Source organism: Mustela nivalis (genome assembly GCF_964662115.1).
Source record: "Mustela nivalis genome assembly, chromosome: 4".
Lineage (NCBI taxonomy): Eukaryota > Metazoa > Chordata > Mammalia > Carnivora > Mustelidae > Mustela > Mustela nivalis.
The window spans coordinates 650,529-673,140 of NC_139023.1; the positions used below are offsets into that span (position 1 = coordinate 650,529).

General features: G+C 40.7%; 1 protein-coding gene and 1 long non-coding RNA gene across 51 annotated transcripts in view; one reads left to right on the top strand and one right to left on the bottom strand.

Moving 5' to 3' along the window:
- SEC31A (SEC31 homolog A, COPII coat complex component) overlaps positions 1-22,612 on the top strand; it is an 81,307-nt gene that overhangs the window by 56,481 nt on the left and 2,214 nt on the right. For 32 of the 50 annotated variants that reach the window (XM_082726446.1, XM_082726458.1, XM_082726429.1 and 29 more), the window contains 3 exons: positions 13,151-13,209; positions 14,276-14,539; positions 17,773-17,892. In XM_082726446.1, coding sequence (XP_082582572.1) covers positions 13,151-13,209; positions 14,276-14,539; positions 17,773-17,892 — 443 coding nt within the window. Of the gene's footprint in view, positions 1-11,496; positions 11,536-13,150; positions 13,210-14,275; positions 14,540-17,772; positions 17,893-22,612 lie in introns of all 50 variants that reach the window. The other 18 variants (XM_082726421.1, XM_082726467.1, XM_082726422.1 and 15 more) reach the window with 3 other exon arrangements.
- LOC309862553 lies at positions 1,492-22,611 on the bottom strand. The gene is made up of 2 exons (XR_014310579.1): positions 19,566-22,611; positions 1,492-1,641 (listed from the first exon to the last, which is right to left on the bottom strand). It is a non-coding gene; the product is annotated as an uncharacterized lncRNA (long non-coding RNA).

The following is a 22,612-nucleotide window of genomic DNA, read 5'->3' on the forward strand; positions in this document are numbered from 1 at the left end:
GAAGGGTAAGAGCCTGACCTTAAAGTAAGTGGTAAGAAATTCATTGGCAAGATAAGTGGTGGTTGAAACTAGATTTAATTGACACTTACTGCTTTAGAGCAAAACTTTGTTCTGTTCTCACTGCGTTTTCAGTTTTTAAAATTATTTGTGTCTTAAACTCATTCATGGAGACTAAACAGTATAGTGTAATGAGATTGTACATAATTTTATAATGTTTATTTACAAAAATGAGGAATCTCAATATGATTATTTAAAGGAAAAAAGTGCGAGAACACAGCTCTGACAGAGAGGATCTGAGACAGTAGAAAGTCAGCGGACAGTAGTGTATCAGTTCCTCATTAGGACAATACCATCCTCAGACATTTGGGGAATTTCAAGGATTAGACAGATACATAGATAGATAAATAGTATAGTCGTGCCTAAAGTTTTCTAATTAAAATCATAATTTTAAATCATTTCTATGGTGAAATACATGTTTTGTAAGTTCTTACTTATCTCATAATTACAGCATTACATTATTTTTTATGGGTAGGTTATACTATCTGATTTTTATTTGGGTTAGTAATAGGGGTCTTAAAATCATGTGTTATAAAAAGGGACTGATGAGTCCGGGTCCAGAACCATCAGCCATACTGGTTAAGAACGCAGGCTTTGAAATGGGACTTCCTGGATTTGTATCCCAGCTTCACTAACTTTCTAGTCGTGTAACCTGAATGAGTTACGTAAACTGCCTCAAGCCAAAGTCCTTAGAAATAATAGTACCTATTCATAAGCTTATGCAGATTATTGAATGCACTAATACATTAAGACATTTGGGGATAGTGACTGTAAAATTTGCTGTGATTACACAGAAGCTGACTCAGAATTAGAGCTCTGTGCCTGTTGGTATTTGGCGGTAATTTCCCTTTTAGATTATCTAACTGATGTGTTTGAAATAGAGGGGCAAAGAGATGAATGAATCTTGCTTTGCTCCTAATACTGAAGTTGCTCCTGGGGAGTCCACTATGTATATTTTTTCTTTTAAGCAGGAGCTGTAATTACTGAAAACACTTTTCATAAATAGGATCTGCTGAGGAAGTATTCTTTTCTGACAAGGTCTTATGGGTCCACAATTATATGCCTGTCTCCTCTTTTCTCTAATGTGTAAAATAAAGTCCAAAGTACCAGAAATCACTCACAGACACACAAAGTATCTGTATCACCCATTACTACACAAATAAAATTTCTGTAACTGTTAATATAAATAGTTAAATAGGTGGATATTTTAGGAGGCTGAAATTCAGTTACAGAGTCAAAAAATTACCTTCTAAAACCTCAGTGAGTAAAGATAGTATCCGTTCTGATCCAGGAGTTCTATTGGAGTTCCAGAAAATCCCTGCTTGAAAGTGGTGCAGGGAAATAGGGAGCTGAGTTATCATTTACTGAGTATACATTGGATATACACCCTCATTTAACTGTCTGTTGTCTTATTTAATTCTCAGAGCCATGAGAAACAGAAACATATATATTTTTAATTGGCATGAGGAAGCTTGGTCTCCTAGGACTTAAACTCATGGTTGCATGGTGAGAGTAAGTTGAGATACCAGTCCAGGTCCCTCAGTCTTCTGAGCCTGAGTTCATTCTTCACCAGATGGTCTAGTCCTGATGAAAATGAAAGAAGTAGTCAGTTATCAGTGTTGGAATTATAGGAATCATACAGCAGCACTGTTTTAGTCATTTGTTACTTTAGCATCTAAGTTAAATGTTTGCATGGGTATTTTTTTTCTCCTTAAGCAGAAGTGTATTTGGCCTTAGGATAGTGTTTGCTTATATATATACAAAGTAACAGAATCTTCTAACCTGGCTGAGAAACAGTGACTAACAGGAAGAAGCAGCAAGCATTTCTCAGTATTCAGCATGTACCGAGCCAGCTGCTTTGTTACCCTCTTGCATGTTAATAGTCCCCTGTCTTTTAACTAATAGTTATACTTGACCATATTTTATTTTTTTATTTGCTAAAAATTTTATTTATGATATATAAATAATTGTGACTCTCAATTTTATCTTTTTCCTTATGTGTCTTATGATCATATCATGGTTCTCTGTAAGACTTGGAAATTGCATTTATCCAGTGGATAATTCCTGATAGACATTAGGATTTGCAAGGCTTGTAACTAGTAGTGAACCACAACACTATATGCCTGAGGCTCAGAGAAACTGAAACTAACATTGCAATCATCAGAACATTCATTCAGTAAATTCTTTTTTTTTTTCCAATTTATTTTTTAAATTAACATGTAATGTATTATTAGCACCAAGGGTACAGGTCTGTGAATCGCCAGATTTGCATACTTCATAGCACTCTCCATAGCACATACCCTCCCCAATGTCCATAACCCAGCCACCCTCTCCCTGCCCCCCTCCCCCTGGCAACCCTCAGTTTGTTTTGTGAGATTAAGAGTCTCTTATGGTTTGTCTCCCTCCTGATCCCATCTTGTTTCATTTATTCTTTTCCCCCCCAAACCCCCCACGTTGCATCTCCACTTCCTCATATCAGGGAGATCATATGATGGTTGTCTTTCTCCAACTGACTTCTTTTGCTAAGCAGAATACCCTCTAGTTCCATCCACGTCATCACAAACGGCAAGATTTTGTTTCTTTTGATAGCTGCATAATATTCCATTGTGTATATATACCACATCTTCTTTATCCATTCATCTGTTGATGGACATCTAGGTTTGGCTCTTGTGGACACTGCTGCTATAAACATTCGGGTGCACATGCCCCTTCGGATCACTACATTTGTATCGTTAGGGTAAATACCCAGTAGCGCAATTGCTGGGTCATAGGGTAGCTCTATTTTCAACTTTTTGAGGAACCTCCATGCTGTTTTCCAGAGTGGCTGCACCAGCTTGCATTCCCACCAACAGTGGAGGAGGGTTCCCCTTTCTCCACATCCTCGCCAGCATCTGTCATTTCCTGACTTGTTGATTTTAGCCATTCTGACTGGTGTGAGGTGATATCTCATTGTGGTTTTGATTTGTATTTCCCTGAGGCCGAGTGATATGGAGCACTTTTTCATGTGTCTGTTGGCCATCTGGATGTCTTCTTTGCAGAAATGTCTGTTCATGTCCTCTGCCCATTTCTTGATCGGATCATTTGTTCTTTGGGTATTGAGGTTGATAAATTCTTGATAGATGTTGGACACTAGCCCTTTTTCTGATATGTTGTTTGCAAATATCTTCTCCCATTCCGTCAGTTGTCTTTTGGGTTTGTTAACTGTTTCCTTTGCTGTGCAAAAGCTTTTGATCTTGATGAAATCCCACTAGTTCATTTTTGCCCTTGCTTCCCTTGCTTTTGGCGATGTTCCTAGGAAGAAGTTGCTGCAGCTGAGGTCGAAGAGGTTGCTGCCTGTGTTCTTCTCAAGGATTTTGATGGATTCCTGTCTCACATTGAGGTCCTTCATCCATTTTGAGTCTATTTTCGTGTGTGGTGTAAGGAAATGGTCCAGTTTCATTTTTCTGTGTGTGGCTGTCCAATTTTCCCAACACCATTTGTTGAAGAGACTATCCTTTTTCCATTAGACATTCCTTCCTGCTTTGTCGAAGATTAGTTGACCATAGAGTTGAAGGTCTACTTTTGGGCTCTCTATTCTGTTCCATTGATCTGTGTGTCTGTTTTTGTGCCAGTACCATACTGTCTTGATGATGACAGCTTTGTAATAGAGCTTAAAATCTAGAATTGTGATGCCACCAACTTTGGCTTTCTTTTTCAATATTCCTCCAGCTATTCGAGGTCTTTTCTGGTTCCATACAAATTTTAGGATTATTTGTTCCATTTCTTTGAAAAAGATGGATGGGATTTTGATAGGGATTGCATTAAATGCATTAGATTGCTTTAGGTAGCATAGACATTTTCACAATATTTGTTCTTCCAATCCATGAGCATGGAACTTTTTTCATTTCTTTGTGTCTTCCTCAATTTCTTTCATGAGTACTTTTTAGTTTTCTGAGTATAGATTCTTTGCCTCTTTGGTTAGGTTTATTCCTAGGTATCTTGTGGTTTGGGGTGCAATTGTAAATGGGATTGGCTCCTTAATTTCTCTTTCTTCTGTCTTGTTGGTATAAGGAAATGCAACTGATTTCTGTGCATTGATTTTATATCCTGACACTTTACTGACTTCCTATACAAGTTCTAGCAGATTTGGAGTGGAGTCTTTTGGGTTTTCCACATACAGTTTCATATCATCTGTGAAGAGTGATAGTTTGACTTCTTCTTTGCCGATTTAGATGCCTCTAATTTCTTCTTGTTGTCTGATTGCTGAGGCTTGACTTCTAGTACTATGTTGAATAGCAGTGGTGATAATGGACATCCCTGCCATGTTCCTGACCTTAGTGGAAGAGCACTCAGTTTTTCTCCATTGAGAATGATATTTGTGGTGGGTTTTTCATAGACAGCTTTGATGATGTTGAGGTATATGCCCTCTATCCCTACACTTTGCAGAGTTTTGATCAGGAAGGGATGCTGTACTTTGTCAAATGCTTTTTCAGCATCTATAGAGAGTATCCTATGGTTCTTGTTCTTTCTTTTATTAATGTGTTGTATCACATTGTTTGATTGGCAAATGTTGAACCAACCTTGCAGCCCTGGAATAAATCCCACTTGGTCGTGGTGAATAACCCTTTTAATGTACTGTTGGATCCTATTGGCTAGTATTTTGGTGAGAATTTTTGCATCTGTGTTCATCAAGGATATTGGTCTGTAATTCTCTTTTCATGGGATCCTTGTCTCGTTTTGGGATCAAGGTAATGCTGGCCACATAAAATGAGTTTGGAAGTTTTCCTTCTATTTCTATTTTTTGGAATAGTTTCAGGAGAATAGGAATTAGTTCTTCTTTAAATGTTTGGTAGAATTCCCCTGGGAAGCCGTCTGGCCCTGAGCTCTTGTTTGTTGTGAGATTTTTGACAACTGCTTCAATCTCCTTACTGGTTATGGGTCTGTTCAGGTTTTCTGTTTCTTTCTGGTTTAGTTGTGGTAGATTTTATGTCTCTAGGAATGCATCCATTTCTTCCAGATTGTCAAATTTGCTGGCGTAGAGTTGCTCATAATATGTTCTTATAATTGTTTGTATTTCTTTGGTGTTGGTTGTGATCTCTCCTCTTTCATTCATGATTTTATTTATTTGGGTCCTTTCTCTTTTCTTTTTGGTAAGTCTGGCCAGGGTTTTATCAGTCTTATTTATTCTTTCAAAGAACCAGCTTCTAGTTTCGTTGATTTGTTCTATTGTTATTTTTGGTTTCTATTTCATTGATTTCTGCTCTAATCTTTATTATTTCTCTTCTCCTGCTGTGTTTAGGTTTTCTTTGTTGTTCTTTCTCCAGCTCCTTTAAGTGTAGGGTTAGGTTGTGTATTTGAGACATTTCTTGTTTCTTTTCTTTTTTTTTTTAATAAAGATATCTATTTATTTATTTGACAGACAGAGATCATTAGCAGGCAGAGAGGCAGGCAGAGAGAGAGGGGTGTAAGCAGGCTCCCTGCTGCGCAGAGAGCCTAATGTGGGGCTCGATCCCAGGACCCTGGGATCATGACCTGAGCCGAAGGCAGAGGCTTTCACCCACTGAGCCACCCAGGTGCCCCCCATTTCTTGTTTCTTAAGAAAGGCTTGTATCGCTGTATATTTTCCTCTCCGGAAAATATACTTTGCTGTGTCCCACAGATTTTGAACTGTTGTGTTTTCATTATTATTTGTTTCCATGAATTTTTTCAATTCTTCTTTAATTTTCTGGTTGACCCATTCATTCTTTAGAAGGATGCTCTTTAGTCTCCATGTATTTGGGTTCTTTCCAACTTTCCTCTTGTGATTGAGTTCTAGCTTCAGAGCATTGTGGTCTGATAATATGCAGGGAATGATCCCAGTCTTTTGATACCAGTTGAGACCTGATTTATGACCCAGGATGTGATCTATTCTGGAGAATGATGTGCACTAGTGAAGAATGTGTATTCTGTTGCTTTGGAATGGAATGTTCTGAATATATCTGTGATGTCCATCTGGTCCAGTGTATCATTTAAGGCCTTTATTTCCTTGTTGATCTTCTGCTTGGATGATCTCTCCATTTCAGTGAATGTTAAAGTCCCCTACTATTATTGTCGATGTGTTTCTTTGATTTTGTTATTAGTTGGTTTATGTAGTTGGCTGCTCCCATGTTAGGGGCATAAATATTTAAAATTGTTAGATCTTCTTGTTGGACAGACCCTTTGAGTATGATATAGTGTCCTTCCTCATCTCTTATTATATTCTTTGGCTTAAAATCTAATTGATCTGATATGAGGATTGCCACCCCAGCTTTCTTTTGATGTCCATTAGCATGGTAAATTGTTTTCCACCCCCTCACTTTAAATCTAGAGGCATCTTTGGGTCTAAAATGAGTTTCTTGCAGACAGCATATTGATGGGTTTTGGTTTTTTATCCATTCTGATACCCTGTGTCTTTTGATTGGGGCATTTAGCCCATTAACATTCAGGGTCACTATTGACAGATACAAATTTAGTGCCATTGTATTGCCTGTAAAGTGACTATTACTGTATATTGTCTCTGTTCCTTTTTCTGATCTACTACTTTTAGGCTCTCTCTTTGCTTAGAGGACAGCTTTCAATATTTCCTGTAGAGCTGGTTAGGTGTTTACAAATTCTTTTAGTTTTTGTTTGTCCTGGAAGCTTTTTCTCTCTCCTATTTTCAGTGATAGCCTAGCCGGATATAGTATTCTTGGCTGCATGTTTTTCTCGTTTAGTATTCTGAATATATCATGCCAGTTCTTTTTTTTTTTTTTTTTTTTTTTTAAGATTTTATTTATTTATTTGACACAGAGATAGAGAGATCACAAGTAGGCAGAGAGGCAGGCAGAGAGAGCGGGGGAAGCAGGCTCTCCACTGAGCAGAGAGCCTGATGCAGGACTCAATCCCAGGACCCTGAGATCATGACCTGAGCAGAAGGCAGAGGCTTAACCCACTGAGCCACCCAGGTGCCCCTATCATACCAGTTCTTTCTGGCCTGCCAGTTCTCTGTGGATAAGTCTGTTGCCAGTCTAATATTTTTACCATTGTATGTTACAGACTTCTTGTCCTGGGCTGCTTTCAGGATTTTCTCTTTGTCGCTAAGACTTGTACATTTTACTATGAGATGATGGGGTCTGGACCTACTCTTAACTGATTTTGAGGGGGGTTCTCTGCACCTCCTGGATTTTGATGCTTGTTCCCTTTGCCATATTAGGGAAATTCTCTACAATAATTCTCTGATATACCTTCTGCTCCCCTTTCTCTTTCTTCTTCTGGAATCCCAATTATTTTAATGTTGTTTCATCGTACGGTATCACTTATCTCTCGAATTCTCCCCTCGTGGTCTGGTAGATGTTTATCTCTTGCTCAGCTTCTTTATTCTTTGTCATTTGGTCTTCTGTATCACTAATTCTCTCTTCTGCCTCATTTATCCTAGCTGTAAGAGCCTCCATTTTTTATTGCACCTTATTAATAGCTTTTTTGATTTCAACGTGGTTACATTTTAGTTCTTCTATTTCTCCAGAATGGGCTTTTATTTCTTCAGATAGGGTTTCTTTAATATCTTCTATGTCTTTTTCGAGTCCGGCTAGCACCTTGTGAATCGTCATTCTGACCTCTAGATCTGACATATTACCAATGTCCGTATTGATTAGGTCTTTGGCCTTTGGTCCTGCCTCTTGTTCTTTTTGTCGTGGTGAGTTTTTCTGCCTTGTCATTTTATCCAGATAAGAATATATGAAGGAGTGAATAAAATACTAAAAGGGTGGCAAAGACCCCAGGAAAATGTGCTTTAATCAAATCAGAAGAGACCCCAAATCGTGGGGGGGAAGTAAGGGGGTAAAAAGAAGTTCAGGGAAAAAAAAGAGAGAAAAAAAAATTTAAAAAAAAAATGTATATATTACACTGGTGAATACAACAGGGTCACCCACTTAATTTTGGGAGTATTTTGGTCTCTTAGAAGAAACTACCTTGCCAAATTTTAACGAATTTAAAACATATATAAGGGTAAACACGATGAGGAGATGGAATATGACTATAAAGATGAAATTTTTGTTTAATTTTTTTTTAAGATTTTATTTATTTATTTGACACAGAGAGAGATCACAAATAGGCAGAGAGACAGACAGAGAGAGAAATGAGGAGAAGCAGGCTTCCTGCTGAGCAGAGAGCCCAATGCAGGATCCCAGGCCCCTGGGATCATGACCTAAGCAGAAGGCAGAGGCTTAACCCACTTAGCCACCCAGGTGCCCCTTTTTTAAATTTTCTAAAAAAAGAAATTGAAAAAATTTTCTAAAAAAAGAGTTGATAACATAAGTTGATTGGGAGAATAAAGAAAAAGAAAGTAGAGAGACTTTGCTCAGGCTGGAGACTCGAACAAAGCCCTGTGCTAGATTTAAGGTATATTTTGATCTATTAGTTGAACCCAGATTTTTTTAGAAGAAAAAACCCTATGTATATACAAAAAATAAAATTAGATACAATCAAGGATAAAATATGACTATAATAATGATGGCTCAAAAAAGATTTTTTTTAAATGAAAGGTATTGTTAATATAAACTAGTTAAAAAATGTTAAAAGAGGAAAGGGTAAAAGTTAAAAAAAAATTGAGCAGAAGAAAAAATAAAATTAAAAGAAATTATTTAACTTTGCAAGACTAAAGAATCTTGGGGAGAAAGCCATGAATCCCATGCTTTGCTTTGTCCTCCTCTGGAATTCCGCTCTTCTCCTTGGTAGGTGAGCTTGGTCTCGGTGGATTTCTTGTCGATCTTCTGGGACGGGCCGTTGTAGTGATTCTCAAGCGTCTTTGCTGAGATGGAATTGCACCGCCCTTGCCCGGGCCCGGCTGAGTCATCCGCTCGGTTCGCTTTCCGGAGCTTTTGTTCCCCGAGCGCTTTCCGTCGACTTCCGGAGGGCGGGGACGAACATGGCGGCCGCTAGTCTCCGGCGGAGGAGCCGAGAGCCCCTCCGTGCGGCCTCGGAGACCAGCGCCCCGTCGCTCCGTCCGCCCGACCTCCGGCCCGCCCGAGCCCACCGCGCCTGCGGCCGGTTCGAGGTCACCCCGGCCGCGAGCTCCGTCCTCGCTCGGCTCTGCCGCCGGCTGCCCGCGCTACGGCCCGCGAGCTCTGCGGCCGCGGACACCCCGGTCTCCTGTGACCCCGGGACTGCGGCCGCGCTGACCCCGCGTGGGCGTCGCCCGGCTCAGCCTCTGCAGCCGCGGCCCTCCGTGCGCGGACTCCCGGGCCGCTGTCGTGCCGCGCCGCTGGCCGCTGGCCGCTGGCCGGAGCCGCCCTCCCCGCGGTCACCGCCCGGCGCGTCGGGGTCGCGTCCCCGCCGGCCCGCCCGTCCGAGAGCGGCGCGTTGCTGCTGCGGGCGTCGCGGCGCTTCGCTTCGGCCTCCGGGCGGTGTGCGGGCGCGCCGCGGTCGTGGTCGGAGCCGCGGGTGTCCGCTGCGGGTCGGTCAGCCCGCTCCGCCGTCCGGGCCCGGCCCCCCATGTTGATTTTTGAAGTGTTGACCAAAAGTGTCATTTTGCACATCCATGATACTGTTCTCCAGGGATATTTATGTTGTTCATGTAGCTCGCTTTACCTTTTGTGGCTATTAAAATGTATCGAAGTCAAGTTTTTGTGTTTTTAAAAAGTCCTACTTAAACAGTCAGTTTAAAGACAGAACGAAAAGATTGAAAAGGGTCAGTTATAGCTGAAACAAAACTGTACTAAATTGATAAGAGATTTGAACAAGGATTATCTGGGCTGAAATAAAACATATCTCTAAATAGCAACACATACGTACTTGAGGTTGGGAGGAGTCAGGCGTGTGTTTTGAGGGCGACCTTTGATTACAGCTGTTCCTTGCTACTCAGCAGGACATCGGCACCCACAGGTATGCGAGCTCGCCATTGGCTACGCATTCCCGTTGTGAGCCTTTTTGTTTCTGATTCTGATGAAGGATCATTCCTAGTTTTGAATTCGATTTGATTTCATTATGAATTTGGAGTCATTTTACCAAAGGGTCCTATGAAATTGCTCCACGAATTTTTTTGTGCTAATAGTTTGTGAAATCTCGGGGTACCCTCCGAGGCCTTCATACCCAGGATTTGAGTCAATGCCGTGAGAAGTTACAGGGGAACCCACTGTCATCTCTCCCTGCCTCTCATGGGGCGGGGAGGAAGCCATGTTGTTGAAATTCCTTCTGAAGGAAAGGGTGTAGGCCAAGGTGTTTCGGGTGACATACAGGCTCCCTCCACCCGGAAGCAGAAGGTATGCTAGAGAGTCCATCAGTGGTGGTTCTTAGGTCAGTCCTCTGTAATAACCCACACACAATGACTCTCAGGGCTTTACTGACAGTAGTGCTGGGAGGTTATATCTTGCATGGGGAATTACGTTGTAAAATTGTTACATAAGGCAAAAATCAGAAATCACTTATCAAAAACAGGAAGTCCTTGGTCACTGTGTTCTTTAGTTAAGCTCTTGATGAGGAAGTTACCTTGAACTTCTGTAGGTAACATGTGCATATAATTTATTTCCACTGCCATACTTTTGATTTGAGGCTGGGCCTGGCCTGACCCTGCATATCTGATCGTTTTGGTTTTGCTGTGTTCGTTTTCAGCCTTTTTTCCTCGGTTCCGCTGCCAGAAACTTCAGTTATCTTAAGTAGTGGTTTCTGGAAGGCCTGTGCTAAACAGTCTGCAAATCCATATATTTTTACAAAAAAGACCACATAAATGGTTACCTGTGGACCAGGTCTGTTGTCATTTATGCTTGTATTCATGGTGTGACATGAATTATGTGAAGTTACATTTTCATCAGGAGGCCTCTCCCATCTGGCAGTAAAGTTGGCACCACCTTGCTGAGATTCTCTGACGTTCTTATCTTTAACAAGTACAGGCTGAAGTTTGCAGGACAGTGTAGAGTGCCTCCCATTTTTCTTTAAATCCCTACTAAAAAAGGGCTTTGACCAGCAAGCGGCACTGGCATTACTTGGGAGCCAGTTCGAACAGAATCTCGGGCCCTTCCCTATAGGCAGTGAATTAGAATCTGCATATTAACAAGATCCTCAGCTGACTTTGATGACAGCTTTAACTAATACTGAGTGCTCCCCCCACCATGATGTTATTGATCAAATAATAGGAAAAAATCCATGCAAACAGGGAAATACTATTTTAAATAGGCATGAACAAAAGTTTTTCTTAAACAGGCAGTGCAGTAAGAGAAAAAGGTGATGTTAAAGAGTTAATCAGATCTAACACAACTTAAATGAATTTGATTTACCCCAAAACTGATTATTTTCTTAATTGGATAGAAGACATTTTACGTGACTTGATAAAAAGAAGGTTTTTTTTCCCCTTATAAAATTAGTTTGTTCTTTTTTGGGTTGATGGAGGGAGAAGCAATTACAAAATGAGGTAAAGTTTAGAATCTTTTTGATGGTAATGTTGTTTAAGTGACTTTTACATTTTGTCTACAGAAAATCAATTTATGCAAGACCAGGCACTTATGTTGGAAGGTGAATTGGTTATAAAATATATCTTTGGAGATTTTCAATCATTGAATACAGTTAATGAATGACCATTCACAATAATGCATGTGAACTCAAAGTTGATGATACTCTAAATCTGATCAATATCATTTTTTAATTTGACTTCTTAATCAAATCAAATCTTAGAACTGATTGAATTAACATGGTGACACAGTAGCTTAAATCATTAAAGTTTTCTGTTTTATATAATCATAAAGACAATGACTGTATCAAGATTGTCTTAGGAGTAAAGTTAGAAGGTGATGAGATTGATTTAAATGATTCTGTGTGTATGACCAGAACTTGAAGAATTTGTTAAGCAGATAGCAGCATGGAGTTTAATATTTTGTGATTAGCTCTTAGGTATTTTGAGGATTGTTTGGCATTCTGTCTTCGAGTAAACCTGTAGAAAATTAATTCCATTTTTAAAATCAAGGCGAAGGAAGGATGCCCGGCTGGCTCAGAGACACGTGACTCTTGCTGTCTGGGTTGTGAGTCTGAGCCACATGTTGGGTGTGGAGATTACTAAAAATAATTAAAAAGTAAACTTTAAAAAAGTGAAGCAAAGAGTCCATGCTCCAGTTGGAAGATCTTATTTTTTTTTTTAATTTCTGTGGCATTATGTATGGATCACAGGTTCTTTGGTCTGCTAAGCAATTTTGTTGTGATTTAATATGGGTATCGATAAAACAAGTAAAAGGGAAAATCCTGAAAGAATGTCTAATTTGTTGAAAGAGAAATTTTTTGCTTTAACTGTAAACATACATAAAAATCAATGAAATGTAAAATGATTACATATTGATTTTAAAATGATCCTATTTTTATTTCTGACATGTTTTCTTTTTTTTTTTTTTTTTTTTTCTGACATGTTTTCTTTAAAGATACTGGCATTAAAGTACTTAATTGTGCTACTGAGGTCTGTTTTTCACTTTGAGATGAAGAGTTTTAAGGGCTTTTTAGGGGAAACTTATTGAAGTTGACAGTAGTTTAATTTTGTATTTGCTGCCAACCTTGAATTTTTTGTGTGTGTGGCATTAAAAAAAATCTTATCACACATACTTAAATGCTTTCTACTTTATAAATAATTTCTAAGGCAAAGATGATAGAACTGCAGTATTGTGTAGTTGAGACCTTTTTTTTTAACAGTGTTTCTGCCATATGGGTGATTTTCTTATGTTGAATTGCTCTCTTGGGAAATAGGAGATTTCTTTTCTGCATGTTGAATATAGCAAGTGGCTTTTTTATTTTTTTAGCAGACTCGGGTGATTTATTTTTTATTTATTGAGAATTTCTAACTGATCTTTGAAGGTTATACATCAATATAACATTAAGTCTTCACTATCCCTAAATTTAGTACAGCTCTTTCACTTTAAATGGAAATGATATCAAGTTACCTTGCTTAGTAAGCCAAGGCTTTGTGAATATTTGAGGAAATTATTTGAGAATCCAGAGCTTCAGAGTGATCCCCAAAGCTCAGCTGATAAAACTTTTGTGAGTTATCCTCAGGGTTAAGGCAGAATTTGAAGGTATTTTAAGATGAATACAATTGAGTTTTCTTCTTTTCAGAATTCTAAAGGAAATTGCCCTTTATTTTCTCTTTTAGGTCCTCAGAATGGTTGGAATGATCCTCCAGCTTTGAACAGAGTACCTAAGAAGAAGAAGGTACTAGAAAAAGATGTCGGTCTAGTTGCCCGCAGGTGTTCTATTAATCCCAAAGCCACCTGGAATACACCACCCTTCACTGACCTTTAAAAGCAAAGTTTACTGACTGACAGGTTTCAAGTATATTTTAGCTTACATCCTTTGTTTAGTTTAAAAAAAAAAAAACCTTACATCCTTTGTTTAGTTTAAAAACAAAACAAAAAACAAGTATGGTGGTGTGAATTTAACTCCCATTGGAAGACAAGATGTAAATTCCCAACAGGTCTCTTTCAAAGAGTAGGAAACAAAATTTCCCTGTGATTTTTTTTCTTTTGGGGGTGTGTTTGGTTTCTGGTTTCCAACAGTAGTCCTGAATTTGGCAATTATATTTTGGACTGTTTTGTCTATCACATATAGTATAAAGAAACAACCTACTAGCTGAACAGTGTTGAACCGTTAGTAACTGTGGAGCACTTTGGAGCACAAGATAAGATTCTTTTCTTCTTCCTTCCCAGTCGTTTTTACCTTTTTTTTTTTTTTTTTTAATTTCTGGTAATTTCCTTTTCTTAAATATAGTAATGAGAGGGCATAACAATAAAATTGGGAGGCACTAAATGGGCAAAAAAACCCCAAAATTTAGATTAGTAATAATTAGAAATGAAATCTACTACTTTTAATATGGTTGGATTGACAGGTAACATCTACTTAGTGATGTAGGAAAAGGAGCATTACATCAGGATCACATTAAATAGAAACATTCATTTGGCGTATTTGATTCCAGTATTTGCTAGATGTAATTCTCTAGATTTTGACATCCTTTTTCAGAACGCCTTGTTGTGGCTCCCGTATGAGAGAATGTATGGAAGACAAAGGGGAAACTGAGAGGTCCAGTTTTGAGCTTTCTATTCCTCTTACTCAGATTAGCTCTAATTTTATGTTTTACTCTAGAATTCTGCATAAAATTTCATTTGAAAGTAGAATACTATTACAAACAAATAACATTTTAAAAATATTAACCTTATTTAAGGGTAAGTAAATGATACTCTTTGGCTTATGCTTGGTATCTTTTATTTCTGTCTCTTAAAAGATGCCTGAAAACTTTATGCCTCCTGTTCCCATCACGTCACCAATCATGAACCCTTTGGGTGACCCCCAGTCCCAGATGCTGCCCCAGCAGCCTTCAGTCCCTGCACCTCTGTCAAGCCAGGCTTCATTCCCGCAGCCACATCTCGCAGGTGGCCAGACCTTCCATGGTATCCAGCAACCCCTCGGTCAACCAGGCATGCCACCGTCTTTCTCCAAGCCCAATATTGAAGGCGCGCCGGGGGCTCCTATTGGAAATACCATCCAGGTAACAGTCCTTCTGCATCCGTGGAATGGGAAGACGGCTCTGTTTCAGTTCATTTTTTTTAATGTGTTAACTTTGATGATTACACCTGTATTAGTGAACATCTATATTCGGTTTCAGTTAAGACAACCTAAATAAAAAATAGTAACCCTTGTTTTTAAGACTGATCATGCAGGGATATTTTCCAATTACGTGGCCATAAACCTCCTGGAAGAGGCTCATGTATTTGCTAGTGTATGTTTATACTAACTGGACAATCGCAGTATTTCATTTGACCTAACCAGTAGCCATAATTTAAGATCAGTTGAATCCATATTTTCAGCCAGGCTTGCTAAGCAGAAGTTATTTCCAAAGGTTTTCCCCTTTAATGTATAAAATAAAATGTAATGAGTTGTATCTTTTCCTTGTATATGTGTAAGAGCTTACACTATACAGCCTACCTTCACATGGAGACACAGATTTGTACTGCTTTTCACATACAAACACCTAGTTGGAAGGGTTCTAGACGATAAAAAAATCACATATAACTAACTTACTTAGACACACAAAGGTAAACATTTTGCACTGTTCATGAGGAGTGAAGAGCTTGGGTGAAAGTTAACATAAGAAGATGAAACAAATCTCTGCCCAAAGTATAAAACTAGTTCTGTTTTTGTCTTTGACCATTGAAGTTAAATTTATAAACATTTCTCTGTCACAGGGCGGTGCTTTACTACGTTCCATTATAAAAACAAGTGGGTTTGTTTGTTTGTTTGTTTAAGAGTTTATTTATTTGACAGAGAGAGAGAGATCACAGTAGGCAGAGAGGCAGGCAGAGAGGAAAAAGCAGGCTCCCCACTGAGCAGAGAGCCCGACTTGGGGCTCGATCCCAAGACTCTGGGATCATGACCTGAGCCGAAGGCAGAGGATTTAACCCACTGAGCCACCCAGGCGCCCCTAAAAACCAGTGTTTTGATGGAGGTGGGAGAACTGACTTCTTACCGCAGAACTTTAACTTATAAAGATGCACTGTTTTTTTTTTTTTTTTTTTTTTTTTTTTAATGATTACAAGTCTACGCTAGTTTGGGAAGCTACCCAGCCATTCATTTTTGTGTAGACCTGGGCTCACGCTGTACTCATCTAGACCGGAGCCTCATTTACTGCCGGAAGGGAGTGCTGTCCAGGATGTTTGTGTTCAGCCAGGCCTTTACATCCAGCTGCCTGCCTACCTGGATGTCTCCAAGGCACCTCACACTCTGTATTTCTGAAGCCTTATTCATAGTCTTCCTCCCAAACCTCACCTTCAAAATCTGGTCTTCAAACCTCTGCGTTTCCTGCTTTGGTGCATGGCACCATAATCCCTATTTAATCTAGCCGAAAACCTGGGAATCATCTTTATACTCTTCCTTTAATCCCTCTTTCAAGTCTATCCGTAAATCTTGTTGATACTGTTTTAAAAATCTCTCCCATATCCCCGGCCTCACTTCCAGTCTCGTCTATGCTGCCTGCCTCCCAGTTTTCAGCGGTGCAGGAGCCTCTAATTAGTCTGCCTTTGATCATCTATCTGGTCTTGTCTCATCTTTGTTTAAAACGTTTCTCTCAAGATAAAGACCAAAATATTTCACATTATCCAGAAGCCCTCAGCTGCACATTCCTCCTTGCTGTCTCTGCCCCAGCTACACCGGCCTCCTTTTAGTCACCCGTATCATGGTCCTTCTGTTGGACACGGTCTTGCGCTGCCGGGAAGGCTTTTCCTTTCTCATTTAACTAGTTGACTCCTGCTTGTCCTTCTGATAGAATTTCCTGCAGAGAGCTTGCCCTCAGTTGAATTCTAGTTATACTATCTGTTGGTTCCATTAAGGTTAGCTTATTAGCAATTAAATACCAGTACAGTTGCTATCTTACATGTACTGATGACATTTTATTTTTTTACTTTTTTCAAGTAACATCTTTCATTAAGATATAAATGTTTGTAAACTTTTTCTTTTTCTTTTTTTAAAAGATTTTATTTATTTATTTAATAGAGATCACAAGTAGGCAGAGAAGCAGGCAGGCAGAGAGAGAGGGAAGCAGGCTCCCTGCCAAGCAGAGAGCCCGACGTGGGACTCGATCCCAGGACCCTGAGATCATGACCTGAGCCGAAGGCAGCGGCTTAATCCACTGAGCCACCCAGGCGCGCTGTAAACTTTTTCTTAATGAAACTTTGAAACTTTCATTTTCTTCTTTTAGCCTAATAAATTGCCAGAGAGCTGAGATCATTTCTGAATTGGCTTGTAAATACATAGTCAGTGCCTGGCACATAATTACTATTATTTTTGAGTGAATGAACTAATAAATCAGAACTTTAAAAACAAAACAGTCCTTCTTTATGTTTCCATCTGTACATTCAGTTACATCATGGTCTCTTCTCTGCCAACTTTTTGACTTAATCTTGGCAGTTTGGGGGCACCTGGGTGGCTCGGTGAAGTGGCTGCCTTTGGCTCAGGTCATGGGTTGGAGCCCCACATTGCGTTCCCTGCTCACTGGGGAGCCTGCTTCTCCCTCTGCCTCTGCCCCTCTCTTGTGCACTTTCTCTCTCAAATAAATAAATAAAATCTTGAAATAAGGGGCACCTGGGTGGCTCAGTGGGTTAAGCCTCTGCCTTCTGCTCAGGTCATGATCTCAGGGTCCTGGGATCGAGTCCCAAGTCGGGCTCTCTGCTCAGCAGGGAGCCTGCTTCCCCCCTTCTCTCTGCCTGCCTCTCTGCCTGCTTGTGATCTCTCTCTCACTGTTAAATAAATAAAAAATCTTAAAAAAAAAATCTTGAAATAAAAAATCTTGCAGTTTGGTGATAGACCAAGTAGCAACCTTCAAGAACAAACCAAAGAACAGAAGAATGCCAAGGTAAACCAATGAGCCGACAAGCAGAGCAAGCAGCCACCGTCCCTCGCGGGCGGTGGAAATGCCTTGGCCTTTTCGCTGCCTGCTGGCGTCGGTCTGCTGTCTGCTTCGCCCCAGATAATACAGTGGAGATCAACATGTGTGCCATGATTGACCGAATTCTTTATATCCAGTTCTGGTTTTGAAAATCAAAGTTCTAGAAGCCTGTCGTTCCACTGAATATCTGATTTTCATTTTTACTTATCCCAAGGGATTTCACATGTTAATGGGTCATTTGATTTTAACAAGTGGTTTTCTTTTTATCACAGAGTTTCAGGGCTTTGTGTATAGGTAATTTCCGGTCATTTCTGGTCACTTTATGGTATTATTTCTTCCAGCATGTGCAGTCTTTGCCAACAGAAAAAATTACCAAGAAACCTATTCCAGATGAGCACCTCATTCTAAAGACCACATTTGAGGATCTCATTCAGCGCTGCCTCTCTTCAGCTACAGATCCTGTATGTATTTGTTCTCATATTTTGCTAATTTAAAATAATCACTTAGGGAGCTCTTCTGTAATCGCAGGAAGCCTTACAAGATACACTTTAGAAGTTTGTACAATAGTAATAAAACTAGCACTCACATACTTTGCTTTACATATAGAAATGTATCTAATATCTTTTATAGGTAATTAATCCTCCCAGCAACCCCGTGGTAGGTAAATTTGTCATCTTTTTTTTTTACAGACAACTAAAGTAAGCAAAAACCAGTCAACACCCAAGGTCAGAGCCAGAATTTCAACCCAGTTTGGGTCTGGAATTTATGCTCTCACTCACCTTGAGGCACTGCCTCTCAGCAGCAGACCTCATGTCCGGCACGTAAATAGAACAGAATGGCGGCATGTCGGAGATTCAGGCTGGGGCTTTCTTTCTCAGCTCAGATCAAAGCTTTTAAAAGGAGACAGATAATCTTACATGTAACTTTGCAAAGATCTTAAAAATAATTGTTTTAGATTCTAGACTCATATTCATAGTTAAAGCAACTGATTTTACTTAGTTCATTGAGAGGATGCCTGTGTATTGGCAACAACAGAAATTCAACAAAGCTGGTCTTGTTTTAGACGAACTCTCAGTGTCTGCCAACAAACATTAGATATGTTTATTTAGTCACTGGCTACTTGTCTGCTTGAAAAACAGCTTCTGGAATTTGCTGTTTCATCAGACGTTGAGTATTAATAGATGCAGCTTTCTTCTGGTGTTTTACAAAGCTATTCCCTGTACTAAATGTGTCATGTCAGCAAAGCAGAAGCAGGGATCTGTTAGCATCGGCCATTGTGCCTGGCATTCTGGAAGTGATGGAAACAGAGGAACAGAGAACAGAGGGGGCAGACAGCCCTGCATACACTGCCCCTGTGTGCACCTCTAAATAGGGCACGTCATTCAAAAACAGAAGAGCCCTGATAAAAATGAAGAGAACCCCAGCTCTCCTTGAGTCAAGAGTCAGTCTAGAGAGGTTGAGACAACACGTAGTACACAGCCCAGCTCAATAAACTTTTGTTGACCTAAACTTCTCTAGGTCAACATATCATCTTCCCTCCGGGTCCAGAGGAGCCCTGGGCAGAAGAGAACCACAAAAGACAAACTGTTCTTGTAATTCCTGTAGCCAGTCGGTTGGTGGGGGTTTGCTAATACCCTGTTCCGGCCAGCTGACTCTGCCCCTGGGGTAGGCTCCTACTGGTAGCGAGATGAGATTAGTTTTGAGCAGGGACTCTCAGGGTTCCCTCCACACAGATCCTTTTACTCACTGGCTGGAATCCTTTTTACAGTGTGGCTGTGATACAGTCTTGTCACGTTAGCTGTGTCCAGACAACACAAACTAGTTTTGCAGCATGACTTAGTTTGTGACGGTATCCCTGATAGCTTCATCTTTTCCTCATTCTTTTTTTAAAATCCATTCGAGGTGTATCATATTGTGCTTCAGCAGTTTTTACGGTGCTGAGTGCCCATCGCAACAAGTGCCCTCCTCAGTCCCTGTCACCGGTCTCACCCGTCCGCCTGTCCACCTCCCTTCTGGGAACTGTCATACCGTTCTTGGTAGTTTAGAGTCTGTTCCTTAGTTTGTGTGTCTCTCTTTTTTTTTCCTTTGGTAGTTTATTCTGTTTCTTAGATTCCACATATGGGTGAAATCATACCTTTGTCTTTCTCTGATTGACGTGTTTTATTCGGCTCACGCTCTCTGGCTCCGTCCATGTTGTTGCAAACGGCAAGACTTCATCGTTCTTCCTGTGACCGACTGACGCTCTGTTGTGTACGCGCCACATCTCCGTCCATTCGTCCGTCACTGGACACCTGGGCTGCTTCCCTAGTTTGGCTAGTGTAGGTAATGCTGCGATAAACGTAGGGGAGCGTGCATCCCTTTGAATTCGTGTTTTTGTATTTTGGGGGTAAAGACTAAAGACTCAGTAGTGCACTTGCTGCGTCGTCGGGTAGTTGTGTTTTGACTTCCGTTAGCCGTCCTATTCCAGAGCGGCTGCCCCTGTTTGCCTACGTCAGGCAGTGCAGGAGGGTTCCCCTTTGTCCACACCCTCACCAGCACTGTGTTGTTTGGTGTATTGTTGACTTTAGCCGTTCTGACCAGTGTAAGGTGATATTTCATTGTAGCTTTGATTTGTATTCCCTGATGGTGAGTGATGGTGAGCATCTTCTCGTCTGTCAACGGGCTGCCTGAATGACGTTGGAGAAATATAATTCATGTCTTCTGCCCACTTCTTAATTGGATTATTTGGAGGGGGTGTTGAGTTTTATGAGTTCTTTGTGTATTTTGGAATTTAAACCTTTATTGGATGTCTTTTGCAAATATCTTCTCCCATTCAGCACGTTGCCTTTCAGTTTTGCTTATTGTTTCCTTCGCTATACGGAAGTAGTCCCAGTAGTTTAGTTTTGCTTTTGTTTCCCTTGTCTGGGGAGCAAATTACTGCTATGGCTGATGCCAGAGAAATTATTGCCTGTGCTCTCTTCTGGGATTTTTATGGTTTCCTGTCTTATATTTAGCTCTTTAATCCATTTTGAGTTTATGTTCGTGTGTGCTGTGAGAAAAGTGGTCCAGGTTCATCCTTTGCCATGTGGCTGTCCAGTTTTCCTAACACCATTTGCTGAAAAGATGGTCTTTTTCCCACTGGGTATTCTTGCCTCCTTTATTGAAGATTATTTGACCATATAATTGTGAGTTTATTTCTGCATTTTCTATTCTGTTTCATTCATCTGTGTGTCTGTTTTTGTGCCAGTACCATACTGTCTTGGTGACGACAACTTTGTAATACAACTTGAAGTCCAGAACAGTGATGCCTTCAGCTTTGTTGTTCTTTTTCAAGATTGCTTTGGCTATTTGGGGTCTTTTGTGGTTCCGTACAAATTTTAGGATTATTTGTTCTAGTTCTATGAAAAATGCTGTTAGGATGTTGGTATATTTTAAAAAATCATTCACAGGGGCCCCTGGGTGGCTCAGTTGGTTGAGCTTCCAACTCTTGATTTCGTCTCCAGTCGTGATCTTGGGATCGTGAGTTTGAGCCCCACGTCAGGCTCTGTGCTCAGTGCAGAGTCTGCTTTGAGATTCTCTCTCCCTCTTCCTCTCCCTGTGCCCCTCCCCCACTCCCATGCTCTCTGTCTCTCAAATAAATAAATCTTTTTAAAAAGCCATTCACCAAAAAACAAAAAAATTATCCACCACAGTCAAGTGGGATTTATCCCCAGGATGCGAGGCTGGCTCAGTGTTCATAGGTCAGCCCTTGCTCACTTCAGCAGCACATACACTAAGGCCGGACCGATACAGAGAAGATCAGCAGGGGCCCTGAACAAGGGTGACACACACATCTGTGAATTTGCATCTGACCAAATACAAAATCCAATCCTGATAAAACCCTTAACAAGGTAGGTTTAGAGGGAACATAAAACACACCTCAACACAGTAAAGGCCTTATATGAAAACCTACAGCCCACGTAATCTCAGTGGGCAAAAATTCAGAGCTCTTCCTTTCTCCTCCTCTGACACATTGGCATTCCTTCTTCCAGCATACCAGGAGCAGGTCAGCATCGACAGCTTTGTACTTGTGCTCCTTGTGCTGGGGGTCTTCCCCCACGTGACCACGCTACTCAGGCCGCACGTGCTCCAGGCTTCTCGGACGTCCCAGGAGCCATCTGGCCTTTCTTTACCACCTCGAAGTCCCAGCACTTCGAGCCCCTCACTCTGTTAACTCTTGCTTCCTGGCATCCGTCACCGTCTCATCTGCAGCACACTGCTATCTAGTATCTTTTTCCCACCAAGAGTATTCGAGGTCCCTGAGACATAAGCGTGGCACCCAGTAGACCCTCGGTAAATATTGAAGAACAGCGTCCGTTCTGAGGCTGTCCGCATAATGTACATCATTAGGTTAATCACGTTGTAATTGAAACCTTTAATTTTAGTTTTTGAACGGTTTTCTCTCCAGTACGAGGAGTGGGAGGTGGAAGGCCTCCTTGATTTAAAAACTCATTTTACAATATCCCTCTTAGTAATCTTAAGCCACAGAACGTAATTTTCTTTTTTTCTTTTTTCCTCCCTTGGGGTTTTAAAAGCTCAGAAAGAGGGCGCTTGTGACTTAGTCTGTTAAGTGTCCAGCTCGATCTCAGCTCAGGTCTTGGTCTCAGAGTCACGAGTTCAAGCCCACATTGGACTGAGCATGGAGCCTACTTAAAAAAAGAAAAAAGGAAGAAAAACTCAGGAAGAAGCAAAATTAAATAACCATATGTGACTAAGTATGTAAGTGATTGGAAAGGTTAAAATAAGATTCTAGTTCACCTCTGTGCTTGCTGCCAGCACCCATAATTCACAGTAGCTGTCCTTAGATCTTCTCTTCTGCAACACAGTGGCCCATGGCTGCCTCCAGACGGCCCTCCGTGTTGCTCATGGCTAGTGCGGCGACACGTGCACACAACTTGTCCTCTGAGCAGATGGTCCACGGTCCAGGCACTGCTCCCGTTTGTGCTCCAGAAGGCAGCCCCATATCCTCCGACCCTGCCCCAAGAATGGGTCACTGAACTCTGTCCTGACAGTCTGTTCAAGTTTCTGAGTCATAGATGCCTCCGTTTCTTTATAACATGAAGCCAGTCAGCATCAGGAGTGTAAGGGTTAGTGAAATGAGACAGGGCAGGGTCTTTGGATAAAAGTTAAATATTCAAATATAACACATCTGTTTTTCTTCTC